The sequence below is a fragment of the Salmo salar genome, chromosome ssa29 (genome assembly GCF_905237065.1).
Source record: "Salmo salar chromosome ssa29, Ssal_v3.1, whole genome shotgun sequence".
Taxonomy (NCBI): Eukaryota; Metazoa; Chordata; class Actinopteri; order Salmoniformes; family Salmonidae; genus Salmo; species Salmo salar.
The window spans coordinates 24,671,760-24,692,113 of NC_059470.1; the positions used below are offsets into that span (position 1 = coordinate 24,671,760).

The window sequence follows — 20,354 nt, forward strand, 5'->3', positions numbered from 1 at the left end:
CCCATTAAAAGGAAGTCAGAGACATGAGCTCCTCTACTGGGAAGCCAGAGACATGAGATCCTCTAATGGGAACAAAAGTCCAACTTTGGGGGGGTCTCTTAATATTGATAGTTTGACAAAGACGCGCTCCGAAAGCATACGAGCGAGCAAAACTGCACCCCTATGTCTCAGTATGTGTAGATGGTTGGTAGAGTTTCTTTGTCACGTGCACAGGCTCGAAAATGTATTTGCGTGGTTCAGTGGCCTTTTTAGGCTCCAACAGTATAGGTCAATGAGAAGTAAATGAAACGATAATGAGTCAATGCCTGTTCAGCAGCCTGATGATCTGGGAGTAGAAGCTATTAGCCAATGGCTATTCAGCAGCCTGATGGTCTGGGTGTAGACGCTATTAGCCAATGGCTATTTAGCAGCCTGATGGTCTGGGTGTAGAAGCTATTGGCCATTCTGTCCGTTTTTTTCCCATGATTCTCCTGTACTGCCCGTGTCTGAGTGATAGAAGCGGAGAGAACAGGCATTCCTGTTAATATGCATTCCTTTTGTCCAGGTGGGTGGGGGCAGTGTGCATTGCAATGGTGTTTACATCGTCCGTGGATCTTTCAGGGCGGAAGGTGAATTGGCGAGGGTCGGGGAGGGAGGAGGTGATGGGATATTTCACTAGCCTCTCTAACCACAGCATGATGGCGGAAGTGAGTGCTACGGGTCGGTAGTCATTCAGTTACTTTCCCTATTTTTGGCACGAGGACGATAGTGGACATATTGAAGCAGGTGGGGATAACGGCCTGAGCTAGTGAGAGATTGAAAATGTCCGAAAACACAACAACTTGCTGATCTGCACATGCTCTGAGGGCGCGGCTAGAGACGCCGTCTGGTCCGGCAGCCTTGCGAGGGTTAATACGTTTCAATGACTTACATACGTCCTCCGTGGAGACTGCAAGCACATAGCCCTCGTTGTCCTCAGCCCATGTATCTTATTCTGTCTGGCCAAAAAGAGTATGACACAGGATTTCTAGAGCTGTTGTTGTGCAGGCTATGTGGGCGGAGCTATAGTTCATGACTACCTTGCAATCATATGAACGAAAACTCTAGGATGGGACCTTTTGATCTTCTTCCCACTGAATGTGTTATGCAAGGCTGCCAGTCTCTTTCTCTTTACATAAATGGACATGTGAAATGTTGTGCCTGTGCTGATACAGTTATGATGCTGGTCTACAGATTAAGGATCGCCACTCAGGTGGAAACAATTATTATGATTGTGAATTATGGAGCATTTTTAAATGAAAAGATTGCAAAGAGGATGTTTTTTTAAATGAAATGTTGTGAACATAATTGATGCAAAGACAACCGTTCATATGATGCTTGGTCTTTGACACAACATAAACAAGTCACAACATGCTTTGTTTTAGTGGCCTTTGACAACAATTTTAAACAGTGCTTTAATTAAATAATTAAGCTTGTGCTGCATTTAATTTGCTTAGTCTGGTCTCTCTCCTTCACTAGCGCTTCTGGGGGGGGGGGGGGTTCAGTGCCCCTGTGATAACAATTTTGGACCCCCTTGTGGCCCCCCTAAATGTGGAGTATGAAATAATTTTTACATAGCAAAAATGTGTTATTCTTTTTTTTACATCCGTTATTAGACAGTGGCAACGATGATGATTATGAACATGGTCTTTTGCCTGCTAATGCCTGCAATGCAGTGAAGAAAACGATATGACAATAATAACGTCTAATGTAACTGGCCCCTCCAACAGTACAACTGGCCCCAGCTTGGCCCCCCCAGTTGAAATGGTCTAGAACCGCCACTGCTCTCCTTCCCATCTCTCTCTCTCTCTCTTGCTGTGACTGACAAAACAAGAGAGAAACTGCTGATGCACAACCAAATTTCAAACTTACACATTGTGTATTCAACTATTCTAACAGTAAACAGTAAATTGAGACCCTGGATGTGTTCGAATACCCGTACTTGCATCCTAAATAGTATTCCATTTGAGTATGCGGAAGAATAACGTTTTATAGTATGTGATACTTAGAAAATGGAGTATACTTTAAATGCCTGACTGTTACACTAATTTCAGCTTTGACAACCGCTGATCAATTAGATATATCAAATATTGAATTTGGCCTTTACTACCTCATAGAAAAGCACTGAATAACACATTCATAGATGGCAAAAAAAAATATAGATCACAAATGTAGAATAAGGTTTTGAAGTGTCTGTCCTATATCAAGGAGATATAAGAAAGCTCAGGAAATCTTTTTTTTTTTGTTTACACATTTAATCCCTTATATTTGTTGGCACAAACAAACTACCTCCATACTTCCATTAGTTTGCATAGGTTACCTTCAGATGTGTCACTTGTGGGGGTCGTGTTTGTGATAATCTCCCCTTTCCATAGAGTAGTGATAATACTTTGTAGGCCAAACCGTTCGGACACTGCAGACATTTTTGTGAAAAGACCGATTTTCGGGATGTCTCATGGTCTGCAGATGCGGAAGGCATAGACATAGACATAGGCATAGGTGGTGAGGTGGATTGAGACGTAGCCCAAAAACTGATATCTCTAGCTTAAACTGGCATATTTTTATGGGTATTTCTTTATTATGTTACTTAGATTGACACATGGGTGCGTCAATAGACTCTTAAGGATTTTAACCATATTACACATTTGAAAAACGGAACCAAACCATATTAAAGGGGATACCTAGTCAGTTCCGCAACTGAATGCATTCAATCCGAAATGTGTCTTCTTCTGAATCAGAGAGGAGCCTGGGGCTGCCTTAATCAACGTCCATGTCTTCGGACGTTGTTGTTGGGGGTTAACTGCCTTGCTCAAGGGCAGAACGGCAGATTTTTCCACCTTACCTGCTCGGTTTCTGGCCCAATCGTCTTAACCGCTAGGCTACCTGCCGATTTGGAATAATGCAATAATTCACAAGCATGTGCAGACAATAAAGGGTTTATTTTCTCGTCTGTAGGCTGCTACACTCATTACATTTTAGCTTCAGGACAAAAGCACTGAGTTGCTAACATCATGTGTTTATCAAGTAACGTTAGCCTATAAAAAATGAACAGTTAGGCCTACTACCCCTCTTATACAAATATAAAAGTACAGTAAGCCTCACTTACAACATTACAGCAAGTCAGGCTTCATTTTTTATCAATATCCTTGCAAATCATTCAGCCTACATGTGGTAAAATCAAATTGCGACTGAAAACGTTGGTATAGTATATAAGTGAATTCACTGGGGAGTTACAACAAGCTATTTTATATGAAAGTTCATACCCGCCACCCCCAAAAAATGTATACATTGAAATGCCTCATGATTTGTCGATGCATGCACAATTAATCTGTGCCTTAGTCTGATCAACTGCAGCCTATAACAACCACAGCTGCAGGTAGGCCTAAATTCCTTCTGATCCGATCTGGGCCTGGTCAGGGGAAACAAAGCAATAACGTCATGTATTTATAGCCTAAGCTATGTATTTATAGACTAATATAAGCACATTTATTTGTGTTCTGAGGAAATGTTAATGTGGTCAAATTTGGTTTATATTCACACTTTGGGTGATTACCTTTTTTTTTTTCACCAGGTAGGCTAGTTGAGAACAAGTTCTCATTTGCAACTGCGACCTGGCCAAGATAAAGCAAAGCAATTCGACATATACAACAACATAGAGTTACACATGGAATAAACAAAACATACAGTAGAACAAAATAAAACAAAAAGTCTATATACAGTGAGTGCAAATGAGGTAAGTTAAGACAATAAATAGGCCATGGTGGCGAAGTAATTACAATATAGCAATTAAACACAGGAACACCTAGGCCTTTTGAATCCAAAATAACTGAGTGGAATTAATAATTTAACACAATAGTGATGACATACTGTACGAATAACTTTTTAATTACAGATGCAAAGGTCTACACGTAAGTTTTACAATATAATTCATACACTATCTATACAAAAGTATGTGCACACCCCTTCAAATTAGTGCATTCAGGTATATCACGCTTCACCGTCGGGCAGTCCGACAGACGAATCTGGTTTGGCGGATGCCAGGAGAACGCTACCTGCCCCAATGCATAGTGCCAACTGTAAAGTTTGGTGGATGAGGAATAATGATCTAGGGCTGTTTTTCATGGTTCGGGCTAGGCCCCTTAGTTCCAGTGAAGAGAGATCTTAATGCTACAGCATACAATGACATTCTAGACGATTCTGTGCTTCCAACTTTGCGGCAACAGTTTGGGGAAGGCCCTGACAATGCCCCCGTGCGCAAAGTGAGGTCCATACAGAAATGGTTTGTCAAGATCGGTGTGGAAGAACTTGACTGGCCTGCACAGAGCCCTGACCTCAACTCTATCGAACACCTTTGGGATGAATTGAACGCCGACTGTGAGCCAGGCCTAATCGCCCAACATCAGCCACTAATGCTCTTGCGCCTGAATGGAATGGAAGCAAGTCCCTGCAGCAATGTTCCAACATCTAGTGGAAAACCTTCCCAAAATCGTGGAGGCTGTTATAGCGGCAAAGGGGCGACCAACTCCATATTAGTGCCCATGATTTTGGAATGAGATGTTCGATGAATAGGTGTCCACATACTTTTGGTCATGTAGTGTATGAACAAGTACAAGGCTGCTGCAGTTTGACAGGGTTTTAATGTGTTCATCCTCCATTGGCCAGGAGTTAAAAAACAAAAAACAAACATGACCTGATTAGAAAAATAATCTGGTCCCATCATAGCCCATATAAAACTGACTTTTACAGCTGATGAATTACCATGTCATACCATACAACTAGGGTCCAGAGTTGGTTAAGTTAGTTTTGTCTGATCTGGTAGCTATGCCCCCCCACACCCACCCCAACCCTGCTCTGGGGGATGTTTGCCTTTCAAATTAGGGAGGTGTTAAACAATGGAAGTGTTCATGAATTTACCTGCAAAAAAGCAGAGAACCATTTACACAGACATGCTACCTGTATGTTGGTTATGTGGTCTGTGAAAATGCCTGAATCATGACAAGGTCTTTAGGTGTATTCTAATTTGCAGTGTTTTTTTTTTTATCCCCTACGCTTTTCAGGTGTACGAAAAAGCAGGCAAAAGGAAGCATGCATTTTAAATGAATGGGATTTTGGTCTAAGGGATATCTCTCTCCGTCTCTCTCTGTCTTTCTCTCTCCATCCATCCCCATTTCTCTCTCTCGCTCGCTCTTTACGAATCACGAACATCATGCGGTCCTGGCTTGGCGCTGTCGTCTCGTTGCTGAATCAAACAGCTTGGATCGTGGTGGGTGCTGTGTCACACAAGCAGCCACAATTTACGTCTGTGCAATTTTAATGCGGCATCCACTCAGGACAGCATAGTGACTGTGCGAACGCACTTGCGAGACGCACCGCTCAGAGAGAGACTCGCTACTTTATTTTTACCGACTTGACCTCGGGATATGATACAGAGCTGTTACCAGGTTTTGAACAACTATTGCGCACGAATATATTGGATTTATTGTCGTGTGGAATAAAGACGCATATTTGAAAATGAACCCGCCGTGCGCGCGCTGTGGGAAAATTGTCTATCCGACAGAGAAAGTCAACTGCCTTGATAAGGTCAGATCACAATTTTAATGCACTGTTAGGCAGTTGTCTATATCAGAATTGACTGCGCTGTATTTCAGGAGTCTGTTGGTGGATTTTTAAACTTCGATTCAAACTTATCTTTGGCCACATAGCCTAATGTCACGAAAGAGTGAGTGCACTGCTACACACAAACCCAGATTATGCCAAAAGTTTATAGGTGTATTATAGTAGCCTATCTGTTGTAGCATACACTCTAAGAAAAAAGCGTTCCAACAGGGTTCTTTGGCTTTCCTTGTTGAATAACCCTTTTGGGTTCCATGTAGATCCCCTTGTGGAAAGGGTTCTAAATGGAACCCAAAAGGGTTCTACATGTAACAAAAGGAGTTCTACATGGAACCATAAGGGGTTCTCCTATGGGGACATTCAAACAACCCTTTTAGCTTATGATAGGTTATAGATAGAAAAAAAGTTGCTATGAGTGTAGGCCTATGAATCATATTGACATGACAAGGGGATGGAATAGCCTGCAAGTTTAGCCTTTATCCCCTGAAGGACATAGGCTATTCAGATTTGCTCAATAGGGAATGACTGGCATTTTCTTGAGTGTGATCTTCTTTTCACTAGATCAAAATATGAATGCTGATTTATGGTGGAATATAATAATACTAGTTCATTATTGTTTAATAGCGCCTTTGTATTATTGATGTCTAAATCAGACCTAGGTCTATACTAGGATACAATTACTACTACAGGTTAATAGTAAAAATGTAACTTAGAAGTGAGCATCTTATGTCTGCTAAACAAACGCTATAGCCTTTTTCTTGACCACTCAGCCCTGGGCCCTGCGTTTCCTGCAGGCCTACCCATTATCTAAACCACAAACCCTGGTCCTGCTTTATGGCCATATGATATTAATGTGGCCCACTTTCTAAGGACATCACATCATGCACATGCAATCAAAGGGAACACATCACGGGCATTGACTAGTTTCTGTCACCTATCCAAGCAAATCTGTGGCCGAAACGCCAGTGGACAGTTGTAGCACAGGCGTATCTGCAACCAAATGCATGGCCTATTGTACAGCTCTGACACCTACCACATACAGAGACATATTCTTAGTTAAATTATTTGCTCAATTTAGAATCAGCAATTACCTCAGGGCAATGCCCGGAGGAGATGGCTGCCGTTTTACGGGTGCCTAACCAATTGTGCTATTGTGTGTGTTATTTGTAACTTATTTTGTACATAATGTTTCTGCCACCATCTCTTATGACCGAAAATAGCTTCTGGATATCAGAACAGCGATTACTCACCTCGTACTGGATGAAGATTTCTTCTTTAACGAGTTGGACGCAAAGGATTTAGTTCAGACACCCAAATCATTCGCATGAAGAAGAGACGGCGATATCGGGGGCGTACAGTTGAAGTCGGAAGGTTACATACACCTTAGCCAAATACATTTAAACTACGTTTTTCACAATTCCTGACGTTTAATCCAAGTAAAAATTCCCTGTCTTAGGTCAGTTAGTATCACCACTTTATTTTAAGAATGTGAAATGTCAGAATAATAGTAGAGAGAATGATTTACTTCAGCTTTTATTTCTTTCATCACATTCCCAGTGGGTCAGAACTTTACATATACTCAATTAGTATTTGGTAGCATTGCCTTTAAATTGTTAAACTCGGGTCAAGCGTTTCAGGTAGCCTTCCACAAGCTTCCCACAATAACTTGTGTGAATTTTGTCCCATTCCTCCTGACAGAGCTAGTGTAACTGAGTCAGGTTTGTAGGCCTCCTTGCTCGCACACCCTTTTTCAGTTCTGCCCACAAATGTTCTATAGGTTTGAGGTTAGGGCTTTGTGATGGCCACTCCAATACCTTGACTTTGTTGTCCTTAAGCCATTTTGCCACAACTTTGGAAGTATGCTTGGGGTCGTTGTCCATTTGGAAGACCCATTTGCGACCAAGCTTTAACTTCCTGACTGATGTCTTGAGATGTTGCTTCAATATATCCACATACTTTTCCTTCCTCGTGAAGCCATCTATTTTGTGAAGTGCACCAGTCCCTCCTACAGCAAAGCACCCCCACAACATGATGCTGCCACCCCTGTGCTTCACGGTTGGGATGGTGTTCTTCAGCTTGCAAGCCTCCCCCTTTTTCCTCTAAACATAAAGATGGTTATTATGGTCAAACAGTTCTATTTTTGTTTCATCAGACCAGAGGACATTTCTCCAAAAAGTACGATCTTTGTCCCCATGTGCAGTTGCAGACCGTAGTCTGGCTTTTTTATGGCGGTTTTGAAGCAGTGGCTTCATCCTTGCTGAGTGGCCTTTCAGGATATGTCGTTATATGTCGACTCATTTTACTGTGGATATAGATACTTTTGTACCTGTTTCCTCCAGCATCTTCAGCAAAGGACCTTGTGTTGTTCTGGGATTGATTTGCACTTTTCTCACCAAAGTACGTTCATCTCTAGGAGACAGAATGCGTCTCCTTCCTGAGCGGTATAACGGCGCGTGGTCCCATGGTGTTTATACTTGCGTAGTATTGTTTGTACAGATGAACGTGGTACCTTCAGGCGTTTGGAAATTGCTCCCAAGGATGACCAACCCTGTGGAGGTCTACAATTTATTTTCTGAGGTCTTGGCTGATTTCTTTTGAGTTTCCCATGATGTCAAGCAAAGAGGCACTGAGTTTGAAGGTAGGCCTTGAAATACATCCACAGGTACACCTCCAATTGACTCAAATGATGTCAATTAGCCTATCAGAAGCTTCTAAAGCCATGACATAATTTTCTGGAATTTTCCAAGCTGTTTAAAGGCACAGTCAACTTAGTGTATATAAACTTCTGATCCACTGGCATTGTGATACACTGAGTTATAAGTGAAATAATCTGTCTGTAAACAATTGTTGGAAAAATTACTTGTGTCATGCACAAAGTGGATGTCCTAACCGACCATACATTTGTGGAGTGGTTGAAAAACGAGTTTTAATGACTCCAACCTAACTGTATGTAAACATCTGACTTCAACTGTAGGTCGGGTGCCTTGTAAGGATCTGACGCCGAGTGGGTAATCTGCCTCTACCATCAGTCCTATTAGCCAACGTACAATCATTAACTTCTCTGGGCTAGGTGGGACGTGACCGTCTCACACTATTCAACAGCCATTGAAATAGCATGGCACGAAATACAAAACAGCAAAAATCTCATCATTTCATTTTCTCAAACAATCAACTATTTTACACCATTTTAAAGATAAGACTCTCGTTAATCTAACCACATTGTCCGAATTCAAAAAGGCTTTACGGCGAAAGCATAAAATTAGATTGTTAGGACATAAACTTCACAAGAAAATCCACACAGCCATTTTCCAAGTGAGGACATGCATTAAAAAAAACAAAAGTATAGCTAAAATATTCACTAACCTTTGATGATCTTCATCAGATGGCACTCATAGGACTTCATGTTATACAATACATGTATGTTTTGTTCGATAAAGTTCATATTTATATCCAAAAACAGCATTTTACATTGGCGAGTGATGTTCAGAAAATGTATTCCCACCAAACCCTCCGGTGAATGTGCACATCAATTTACAAAAATACTCATCATAAACATTGATAAAATGTACAACAGTTATTGAAAGAATTATAGATACACTACTCCTTGACGCAACCGCTTTGTCAGATTTCAAAATAACTTTACGGAGAAAGCACATTGTTCAATATTTTGAGTACATAGCTCAGCCATCGAAGCAAGCTATACAGCTACCCGCCAAGTTCTGGCATCAACAAAACTCTGAATTAGTATTATAAATATTCTCTTACCTTTGCTGAGCTTCGTCAGAATGCACTCCGAGGACTCCTACTTCCACAACAAATGTTATTTTTGTTCGAAATAATCCATATTTATGTCCAAATACCTCCGTTTTGTTCATGCGTTTCGATCACTATCCAAAAGCATTATGCGCGAGCCCAGTACCAGAGACAAAGTCAAATAGTTCCATTACCGTTCGTAGAAACATGTCAAACATCGTTTACAATCAATCCTTAGGGTATTTTTAACATAAAACGTAGATAATATTCCAACCGGACAATAGTGTATTCATTCAAGAAGAAAAAGTCCTTTGTCCATAGGCAGTCCACTCATTGACTGAGCTATTATTCTCTGCCCAGTAACAGGAGAATGATGGAAAAACTTTCTGAAGGCTGTTGACAGCCAATGGAAGCCTTAGGAAGTGCAACGTGACCCCACAGACACTGTAGTTTCGATAGGGATTCAAAAGAAGAACTACAATTCTCAGATTTCCACACTTCCTGGTTGGATTTTTCTCAGGTTTATGCCTACCATATGAGTTCTGTTATACTCACAGACATCATTCAAACAGTTTTAGAAACTGCAGTGTTTTCTATCCAAATCTACTAATACTATGCAAATATTTGACTCTGGGCCCGAGTATTAGGCAGTTTACTCTGGGCACGCTTTTCATCTGAAATCGAAAATACTGCCCCCTATACCCTAAAAAGTTAAACAACAAAATGGACGAGCTGCGATTACGAATTTCCTACCAACGGGACATTAAAAACTGTAATATCTTATGTTTCACAGAGTCATGTGTATCAATCACATGGTCCCCACAGTGACCAAACGTACATACCCCAACCAGAAGCCATGGATTACAGGCAACATCTGCACTGAGCTTAAGGGTAGCACTGCCACTTTCAAGGAGCAGGACTCTCTATGCCCTCCGACGAACCATCAAACAGGCAAAGTGACAGTACAGGACTGAGATTGAATTGTACTACACCGGCTCCAACACTCGTCGGATGTGGCAGAGCTTGCAAACTATTACAGACTACAAAGGGAAGCACAGCCGCGAGCTGCCCAGTGACTCAAGCCTACCAGAAGAGCTAAATTAATTCTATACTCACTTCGAAACAAGCAAGACTGAAGCATGCATGAGAGCATCAGCTTTTCCGGACGACTGTATGATCACGCTCTCCGTAGCCGATGTGAGTAAGTCCTTTAAACAGGTCAACATTCACAAGGTCGCAGGGCCAGACGGATTACCAGGACATGTACTCCGAGCATGCACTATGCGCTGACCAACTGGCAAGTGTCTTCACTGACATTTTCAACCTGTCCCTGACTGAGTCTGTAATACCAACATGTTTCAAGCAGACTACCATAGTCCCTGTGTCCAAGAACACTAAGGTAACCTGCCTAAATCACTACCGACCTGTAGCACTCACATATGTAGCCATGAAGTGCTTTGAAAGGCTGGTCATGGCTCACATCAAAACCTTTTTCCCAGAAACCCTAGACCCCATCCAATTTACATACCGCCCCAAAAGATCCACAGATGATGCAATCTCTATTGCACTCCACACTGCCCTTTCCCACCAGGACAAAAGGAACACCTACGTGAGAATGCTATTCATTGATAACAGCTCAGCGTTCAACACCATAGTGCCCTCAAAGCTCATCACTAAGCTAAGGACCCTGGGACTAAACACCTTCCTTTGCAACTGGATCCTGGACTTCCTGGACTTCCCCCCAGGTGGTAAGAGTAGGTAACAACACATCTGCCATGCCGATCCTCAACACGGGGGCCCATCAGGGGTGCATGCTCAGCCCCCTCCTGTACTCCCTGTTCACCCATGACTGCATGGCCAGGAACGACAACAACACCATCATTAAGTTTGCTGAAGACTCAACAGTGGTAGCCCTGATCATCCGACAACGATGAGACAACCTGTAGGGAGGAGGTCAGAGACCTGGCCGTGTGGTGCCAGGATAACAACCTCTCCCTCAACGTGATCAAGACAAAGGTAATGATTGTGGGCTACAGGAAAAGGAGGAACGAGCACGCCCCCATTTCTCATCGACGGGGCTGTAGTGGAGCAGATTGAGAGCTTCAAGTTCCTTGGTGTCCACATCACCAACAAACTGTCATGGTCCAAACACACCAAGACAGCCGTGAAGAGGGCACGACAAAGCCTATTACCCCTCAGGAGATTGAAAAGGAGGTCCAAAAGGCTTCTTAACAGCTTCTACCCCCAAGCCATAAGACTCCTGAACAGCTTATCAATTGTCTACCCGGACTATTTGCATTGTCCCCCCCACACACACCCTCTTTTATGCTGCTGCTACTCTGTGTATTATCTATGCATAGTCACTTTACCTCAACCTACATGTACATATTACCTCAATTACCTTGACTAACCTGTGCCCCTGCACATTGACTCTGTACCGGTACTCCCTGTAAATATCCTCGCTACTGTTATTTTACTGCTCCTCTTTAATTCTTTATTTTTTTATTTTTTGAATGTTTTACTTTTTTTTTTACTTAACAATAATTTTTCTTAACTGCATTGTTGGTTAAGGGCTTGTAAGTAAGCATTTCACTGTAAGGTCTTCACCTGTTGTATTCGGCGCATTTGATTTGTTTTGATACTGTAACCTTTGTTTAATTCAGAAACCTTTCTTATTTTCTTCTTTTTCACTTAATTGTTTAGAATCACTTCTCTTGGTTGTGGTAATAGAAATCTGGAATATTAGTCATGTCTCGGATGCCTTTCAACTAATAAAGGCACTTATTCATTCACAATTCTCAAATTTGAGCACCAGCAGAAGGTCAAACTGAATTGAAATATCATTTGTGTTTTCCTTTCCAGAATTGGCATAAAGGATGCTTCCACTGCGAGGTGTGTAAGATGACCCTGAACATGAAGAACTACAAAGGCTACGATAAGAAGCCCTACTGCAATGCGTGAGTACATTTGTTGCTTCAGTTATTTATATGCTTTGGTTTTAGGGCTTAAGTCAGTGGTCTCAAACAGTTTTGTTGATGAAGTGGCAGAAGTAGAGTATGGGCAGTGGGCATTAGTGGGCATTAATGGGCAATGCATTTATAGTGGAGGTGATTTGGAATCCCGCTCTTGTGATAAGGTGGACCTTCCTGACACTGTTTCGCTCTTGGCCATGAGGATATCTTCTTGGTTTAATGGTTAAGTTGTTGGGCTGGTGTGCGCAAGACCCAGGTTCGATTCCCACCAGTTCCACATGAACATAGAAAAATGGAGTTGAGTCCAGATGAGAATTTCCTGACAAGTCAGTGTTACAGTACAGGAGAGGCCCATGTCTGTCCTCGTCTCCAAAGCCTGGTTAATCTACTAGTAATGTCAGGCTTGTTACATCTGAAACACACTCATGACATCCAGATGTGTCTGGCAAAGCTTTCAGATGAGAAATCTGAAGTGTAGGCTGGAGACTGGCCTGATGCATAGAGCAACATGGCAAGTAGGGCCTTCTATCAGAGAGCACAACAAGTCTATTTCTGTCCCCCAGCATGGAAGCAGATGGAGGGCCAACGCTTTTGCCTGGTTTTCTGCTTTGCGTTTCTCTTTACATCTCAGATAAACGGCCCTTGTGTGTGAGTTAGATGCTCTTGCAGTAGCGCACAGAAGATTAATTCACGTGGACGGACACACACACGTACACGCGCACACACACACACACACACAGACACACACACACACACACACACACAATTACAGGAGTGCAATTACTGTCATTTACATTTAAGAGCACAGGACATAATACATTCTTCGTTCTATTTATACCATGGCATTGTTGAATACTCTTTTCTGATTGGCTTGAAAGGCATTCTAGAGCGATCATTATTTCCTTATAACACACAGTGTATTTGCATGGTAGAATTTTATGGCTATAGTTCCTTTTTAGAAGTTTTATTTGAGCTGCTTTTGAAAGCAAAAGTCGAATTGAAAACAGTTTTGTTATTGTTGAATTTGATTTTCATAATAGCAAGCAAGGACTGTTTGTGTGGTGAACCACAGCTCATGTGCTTGGTTACCTCTACCGAGCTCTTGTTCAGATCTGCAGGGAAGGGGTGTGTGTAAGCCCACTTACCTGAACAAGTGTGGGTCTGTTCAAGGGTCTGATGCTAGTGTGGAAGTATAGTGCAGTTTGTTGAAGAGGAACACCTCCAGCATTTCAACAACAGCATTTTAAATATATTTAATCTGCTGTCCTTGTGTTGTTATTGATAGGGTTTCAATGTAGCCTTCATTTGAACAATATATAAAGCATAGACACTATCTATTTTGCTGTATTATCAGCACGCACACACACAGTAGAAATGCCCAAATAATGTTTTCAGCAAATATCTTGTTTGTCTGTTGCATGCTGCTTCAACACATTTGTTTAGAGTAATCCCCAAGAAAAGACTGCATTATAAATGTATACAGGAAAGCCTACCGAAGCACAGCCTCTAAGTCTACAAACAGAACACACTTTGTCCTACCCTTTGTCACACACCCAATAGCATTTAATTAATGTCTCCTTTGGGTGAAAATGACCTCTGACCCCTTAGGGCCATAAAACCATTTCCTCTCACTGGCTAATAGACTTGTAGAATAGGCCACCTATTTCATTATGATACTACACCTCTCCATAGCCTCTAGAAGACCTTAGTGTTCTGACTATATTCCCTATGTGGAATTCCCCAAATTCCTTAAGTGTTCTCTTCGTGGGATGTCCCACAAGGTCATTGCAAATTAATTATTTAAATTGATGGAGCCAATACAAAGATAAATTCAACGGATGTTAAACTGTGCCTGAAAACAAATTAACCCAAATTAACACAAGTTTGTGTCTGGATGCACATGGTTGAAAACTCACACACACACTTTGTCCTGGTGATATTCAGTATCCCTGAAATGGTGTTCCTTAATGTGTTGGGGTGGTGCATTCTTATTAAGCCCACCCCCACAGGTTCCTAACCTTTAACAATGTTTTACATTTTTGAGGCTATATAGTATGATGGTTAAACTAAGCTCATGAGCCATTTATAAGTTATATTCTTCAAGAATCAATGCGTACATATCATTCATTTATAAGTCCAAAAATGGATGTTGCAACTGCAAATTGCCACCTTTTAATAGACCGCTCTTGTATTGCAGTGTAGAGGAAGGCTTATATTCAGTCATGCCATTTCCATCTTTTAAATATACATTTCTCTGTAGAATATTTATATTCATATTTATTTTTAAGTTAGAATAATTAACAGTATGTTATCTAATGTCTGACAGCTCATTAGAAAGTGATGATGCAAAGATGTACCCCATTTTTGAGCCTTTCATGTAGTGCCATTTTGTAACTACTGCTATTGAGGGACATGATAAATGCCCCAAAAGCTAAGTAGCATTTCCAACACACAAGATAAGAGGACGTTTCATTGTACGAAACGCATACAGGGGTTGACAATGTTCTTTTGTCTGACAGAGACAGAGACAACGTCATTTGTCATGCAGACAATAAATATGAGGGAAACTTATGTAACTCTCTGACGAATCTTTTATGAGATGACCCAGAACTGAAAAGCTGTGAAAAGGCATAGATCTAAAGCAGAGTATATTTTATGGAAGAAGAATGTTATGCATGAATAGTTGAACAAACAAAAGCAAAACCATTAGTTATGTGTTGCATCAAAGCATGTCATTTGATAAGCTTCTCTGTCACAAAGGTTTACCTGCTGTCTTAACACAAAGGGTACATCTTAATAGTCAAAAGCGCTGCATCTTCTCTTCATCCCCTTGCCTCTTCTACAGTAACATCAAAGAACGGGACAGGCGAAAGTGATTTCCAGGTCATTCAGTTCCATCGTCTTCCATATTGCTATCACCTAAACTGTCTTTTCAGATCAGTAAAGATTTCAAGTTTTACGTTTTTATTGTCAAGTGCACGAGTAGGGGTGAAATACCTTTCTTGCAAGTTATTTTCCCAACAATGCAATAATCAATATCAATATACAGTATAGTACTATAAAATCAAGTAAAGTAGGACAAAAAAACACGAGAAAAATAAATAAGAACAACACAAGTAAGTAAGCTATATACAGGATCAGTTCCAGGGTCAGTGCCAATACCATAATAAATATTGTAGCAGGCTCAAGGGTGTGGGGTTTCCACGTCACCAAGTTCAATAACAAAACATGCACCAGGAGCACAACTAGAATGCAAATGGGGAGTTTAATAGGAATTATGGTACACTGGGGAAGAAGGGGAATTCACCAATTACTTCCCAGTCCACACGCCGTTCTCATTGTCCGTTCCGTTCTCCAGGGGTAATCCTCACACTCGGGTCCTCAGCCAATCCGGTTCGGTACACAAGGGGGGAGGGTAGTCTGACAGTCCAGGTCACAATGGGTAATCACACAGATATTGTTCTCTCTTCTCCCACCCTTCATAACACACTTTGTTCTCTCCTTACTCTACCCCTTTGTGCAGGCTGCTTCCTCCTTTATCCCCAAGCATTCCCTGGTTTAACAACCCACAGCCTCACCTCGTTGGGGCAGGAAGTCCATATAAGGCTCGGGGGTGGAGCCAGCGGGCTGCAAGATATCTCCCCTCAATAACCACTCCCCTCACCTCTCCCTGCCATCTGCCTCTCCCTGCCTTTTTCCCAGTTTCGGTGATGATGCTGTGCTGTACCAGATCGGTGTGTCCTGGTTCACTGGAGAACACATCCTGGTTTCGGCCGACCAACTCCCTCAGCTCCTGCTTCTGGGCTTGGCTCAGCTGCTCCCCTGTTGGCACCTCTGCCGGCTCGGTCTCTGTGGTAGCCTCCTTCTGGGACATAGAGTAGAGTATATCACCTGCATTCCATTTCTTTAGCAGATTCACATGGTAAATCTGTGTCCGATGCATTTGTCCCGGCTGTCTGACCCTATAGTTAACTTCACGCACCTTCTCAATGACTTCGTATGGCCCGTACCATTGGGCCAAAAACGTACATTCTGAGGTGGGGACCAACACCAACACTTTGTCTCCTGGCTGAAAGTCTCTTTGTTGTGCCCCTCTGTTGTACACTCTCGCATGGTCCTCCTGTGTCTCCAGCATGTGTTCCCGTACCAGGGGCCGAAGGGTTGCCATCCGATCTCTCATGTCTCCCACGTGCTTCACCAAGGTTTGGTGGGGCGACGGTTGCTGTTCCCAGGCTTCTTTAGCCACGTCCAGCAGTCCTCGGGGTTGTCTCCCGTACAGGAGTTCGAAGGGAGAGAATCCTGTTGAAGCTTGGGGCACTTCTCAGGTTGAGAACATCAGGTAGGGTAGCATCTGGTCCCAATTCTTTCCATCAGTCTCCATCACCTTCTTTATCAGCTGCTTCAGGGTTTGTTTGAATCTTTCCACCAATCCATCGGTCTGAGGGTGATACAATGAGGTGCGCAACTGGGTTATTTTCATTAGCTTGCATAGGTCCTTCATGATTCGTGACATGAACGGGGTGCCCTGGTCGGTCAATATCTCGTCGGGAATGCCTACTCGGGAGAACAGCATGACCAACTCACGCGCGATTTCCTTGGTGGCTATGGTGTGCAGGGGAATGGCTTCCGGGTACCTGTTGGCATAATCCAGGATCACCATTATGTATTGGTGCCCTCGGTTGCTCTTGGGTAGAGGTCCCACCAGGTCCATTGCGATCCTGCTGAAAGGAACTGTAATAATGGGTAGGGGAATTAAGAGACTGCGAAAATTGGGTTTTGTAGTCACTTGCTGGCACTCTGGGCAACTGCGGCAGTGTTCTTCTACTGCTTTCTGCACCCCTGGCCAGTAAAATCGTGCAAAGGGACGGGGCACCAACAACAACTCCAAACATTCGTCATTCTTCTTCACGACCTGACATAGCAACTTCTTCTTTATAGTGAAATGGGCATAGGTTATTTGACTTACCCCCTCCACGGGCTTTCCGTCCACTACGGTCACTTGCTAGAGAGTGCTGGCCAAACTGAGATCCTCCAGTTGGGCCGTGCCAAACTGGCCCGGAGAAGTGGGAGGGAGACCAGAAGGAGAGATACCCGGAGTGTGGCGTGCCTACGGCCTCAGCCAGTCAGGAAGTGGACTCGCAGGCATCAACAGGAAGCAGAAGTATGGAGTCATGATCTGATTTTACGAAGGGGGGATGATGAAGGAAAGGAGACGAGGAGAGGATGCCACTTAACCTCTATGGGCTAGGTGGGACGCTTGCGTCCCACCTACGTAACAGCCAGTGTAATCCCGTGGCGCGATATTCAAAAACCTCAAAAATGCAAAAACTTTTTCAAACATATGACTATTTTACACCATTTTAAAGACAAGACTCTCGTTAATCTAACCACACTGTCCGATTTCAAAAAGGCTTTACAACGAAAGCAAAACATTAGATTATGTCAGCAGAGTACCCAGCCAGAAATAATCAAACACCCATTTTTCAAGCTAGCATATAATGTCACATAAACCCAAACTACAGCTAAATGCAGCACTAACCTTTGATGATCTTCATCAGATGACAACCCTAGGACATTATGTTATACAATACATGCATGTTTTGTTCAATCAAGTTCATATTTATATCAAAAACCAGCTTTTTACATTAGCATGTGACTAGCATGTGACTAGCATTCCCACCGAACACTGCCGGTGAATTTACTAAATTACTCACGATAAACGTTCACAAAAAGCATAACAATTATTTTAACAATTATAGATACAAAACTCCTCTATGCACTCGATATGTCCGATTTTAAAATAGCTTTTCGGTGAAAGCACATTTTGCAATATTCTCAGTAGATAGCCTGGCATCACAGGGCTAGCTATTTAGACACCCAGCAAGTTTAGCACTCAGAAAAGTCACATTTACTATAAGAAAAATGTTATTACCTTTGCTGTCTTCGTCAGAATGCACTCCCAGGACTTCTACTTCAATAACAAATGTTGGTTTGGTCCCAAATAATCCATTGTTATATCCAAATAGTGGCGTTTTGTTCATGCGTTCAAGACACTATCCGAAAGGGTAAATAAGGGTGACGAGCATGGCGCAATTCGTGACAAAAAAAATCTAAATATTCCATTACCGTACTTCGAAGCATGTCAACCGCTGTTTAAAATACATTTTTATGCCATTTTTCTCATAAAAAAAGCGATAATATTCCGACCGGGAATCTGCGTTTAGGTAAACAGACAAAAGAAAATAAAGCATTCGGTCGACTCGGGCACGCGCCTAAGCCCATAGTACTCTGATCGGCCACTTGCCAAACGCGATAATGTGTTTCAGCCAGAGGCTGCCTCGATATCGTTCAGCTTTTTCCCGGGCTCTGAGAGCCTATGGGAGCCGTAGGAAGTGTCACGTTATAGCAAAGATCCTCAGTCTTCAATAAAAAGAGCCAAGATGAACAACAACTTGTCAGACAGGCCACTTCCTGCATGGAATCTTCTCAGGTTTTGGCCTGCCACATGAGTTCTGTTATACTCACAGACACCATTCAAACAGTTTTAGAAACTTTAGGGTGTTTTCTATCCAAAGCCAATAATTATATGCATATTCTAGTTACTGGGCAGGAGTAGTAACCAGATTAAATCGGGTATGTTTTTTATCCGGCCGTGTCAATACTGCCCCCTAGCCCTAACAGGTTAAGTCAATTGAGAAACACCTGGGGACTAACGGAAGTACCAGTGAAGTGGCTCACTTGATGGCTGAGCCTGAGATCAATGATCAGAGCTTCGCTATAGACTGCTTTATCATGCTCATTTGGATTATTGAGGCCTGAAATCATCTGTGAGACCCTCGGTTCCAAAAATGCAACAGGTCCTAATTTAATGTCAAGCACTACATAGTTAATCTCCTTAAAGCCAGATGTATCTCTTAGTAACATTTGTTGTGTGTCCTGTCTTAAGGTGTAGTGATTATGTAGAAAAAAGGAAATTGAGAAACAAACATAAGCCAGAGCTAGAGGTATTTTTATAAGTATAAAAATGCATTTTCAAAAATGCTTGGTTCTCACAGGGTTAAAAGCAACAGCTAATGCAAACCGTCCAACAGTCGCCGTGAGAACAGCAAAAACACAGCCACAGAGCTCTATCATCAGTGTGAAATGTGAGAAAACAGGTATGACGAGCGAGCCATTGAAAGGAAATTGAAATTACATGCGTTGGTGCAATGTGTTGAAAATGACTTTATGTACGGTACTTTCAATGTGATGGGTTTTAACCATTGGTGTAAAGTACTTTAAAGTACTTCTTAGTAGAGGTCGACCGATTAATCGGAATGGCCGATTAATTAGGGCCGATTTCAAGTTTTCAGAACAATCGGTAATCGGTATTTTTTTGCCACTGATTTGCCAATAATTTTTTTTTTAATTTTTTTATATAAATATTTTTTAACTAGGCAAGTCAGTTAAGAACACATTCTTATTTTCAATGACGGCCTAGGAACGGTGGGTTAACTGCCTTGTTTAGGGGCAGAACGACAGATTTTTACCTTGTCAGCTTGGGGATGCAACCTTATGGTTAACTAGTCCAACGCTCTAACCACCTGCTTTACATTGTACTCCACGAGGAGGCTGCCTGTTACGCAATGCAGTAAGAAGCCAAGGTAAGTTGCTAGCTAGCATTAAACTTATCTTATAAAAACAATCAATCAATCATAATCACAAGTTAACTACACATTAGAGGTCGACCGATTTATGATTTTTTTCAACGCCGATACCGATATCGATTATTGGAGGACCAAAAAAAAGCCGATACGATTAATCGGACAATCTTTTTGTTTGTTGTTTGTTTATTTATTTACGTGGCACATATTGCACTTTTACTTTCTTCTCCAACACTTTGTTTTGCATTATTTAAACCAAATTGAACATGTTTCATTATTTATTTGAGGCTAAATAGATTTTATTGATGTATTATATTAAGTCAAAATAAGTGTTCATTCAGTATTGTTGTAATTG

At 42.0% G+C, this 20,354-nt stretch overlaps 1 protein-coding gene across 4 annotated transcripts in view; it reads left to right on the forward strand.

Moving 5' to 3' along the window:
• Window positions 1-436: 436 nt before the first annotated feature.
• Window positions 437-20,354, forward strand: part of LOC106590420 (LIM zinc-binding domain-containing Nebulette) — a 111,799-nt gene continuing 91,881 nt past the window's right edge. For 2 of the 4 annotated variants that reach the window (XM_045710545.1, XM_045710549.1), the window contains exons 1-2: window positions 5,288-5,598; window positions 12,247-12,341. In XM_045710545.1, the coding sequence (XP_045566501.1) occupies window positions 5,530-5,598; window positions 12,247-12,341 (164 nt within the window). In that variant the 5' untranslated portion in view covers window positions 5,288-5,529. The other 2 variants (XM_045710547.1, XM_045710546.1) reach the window with 2 other exon arrangements.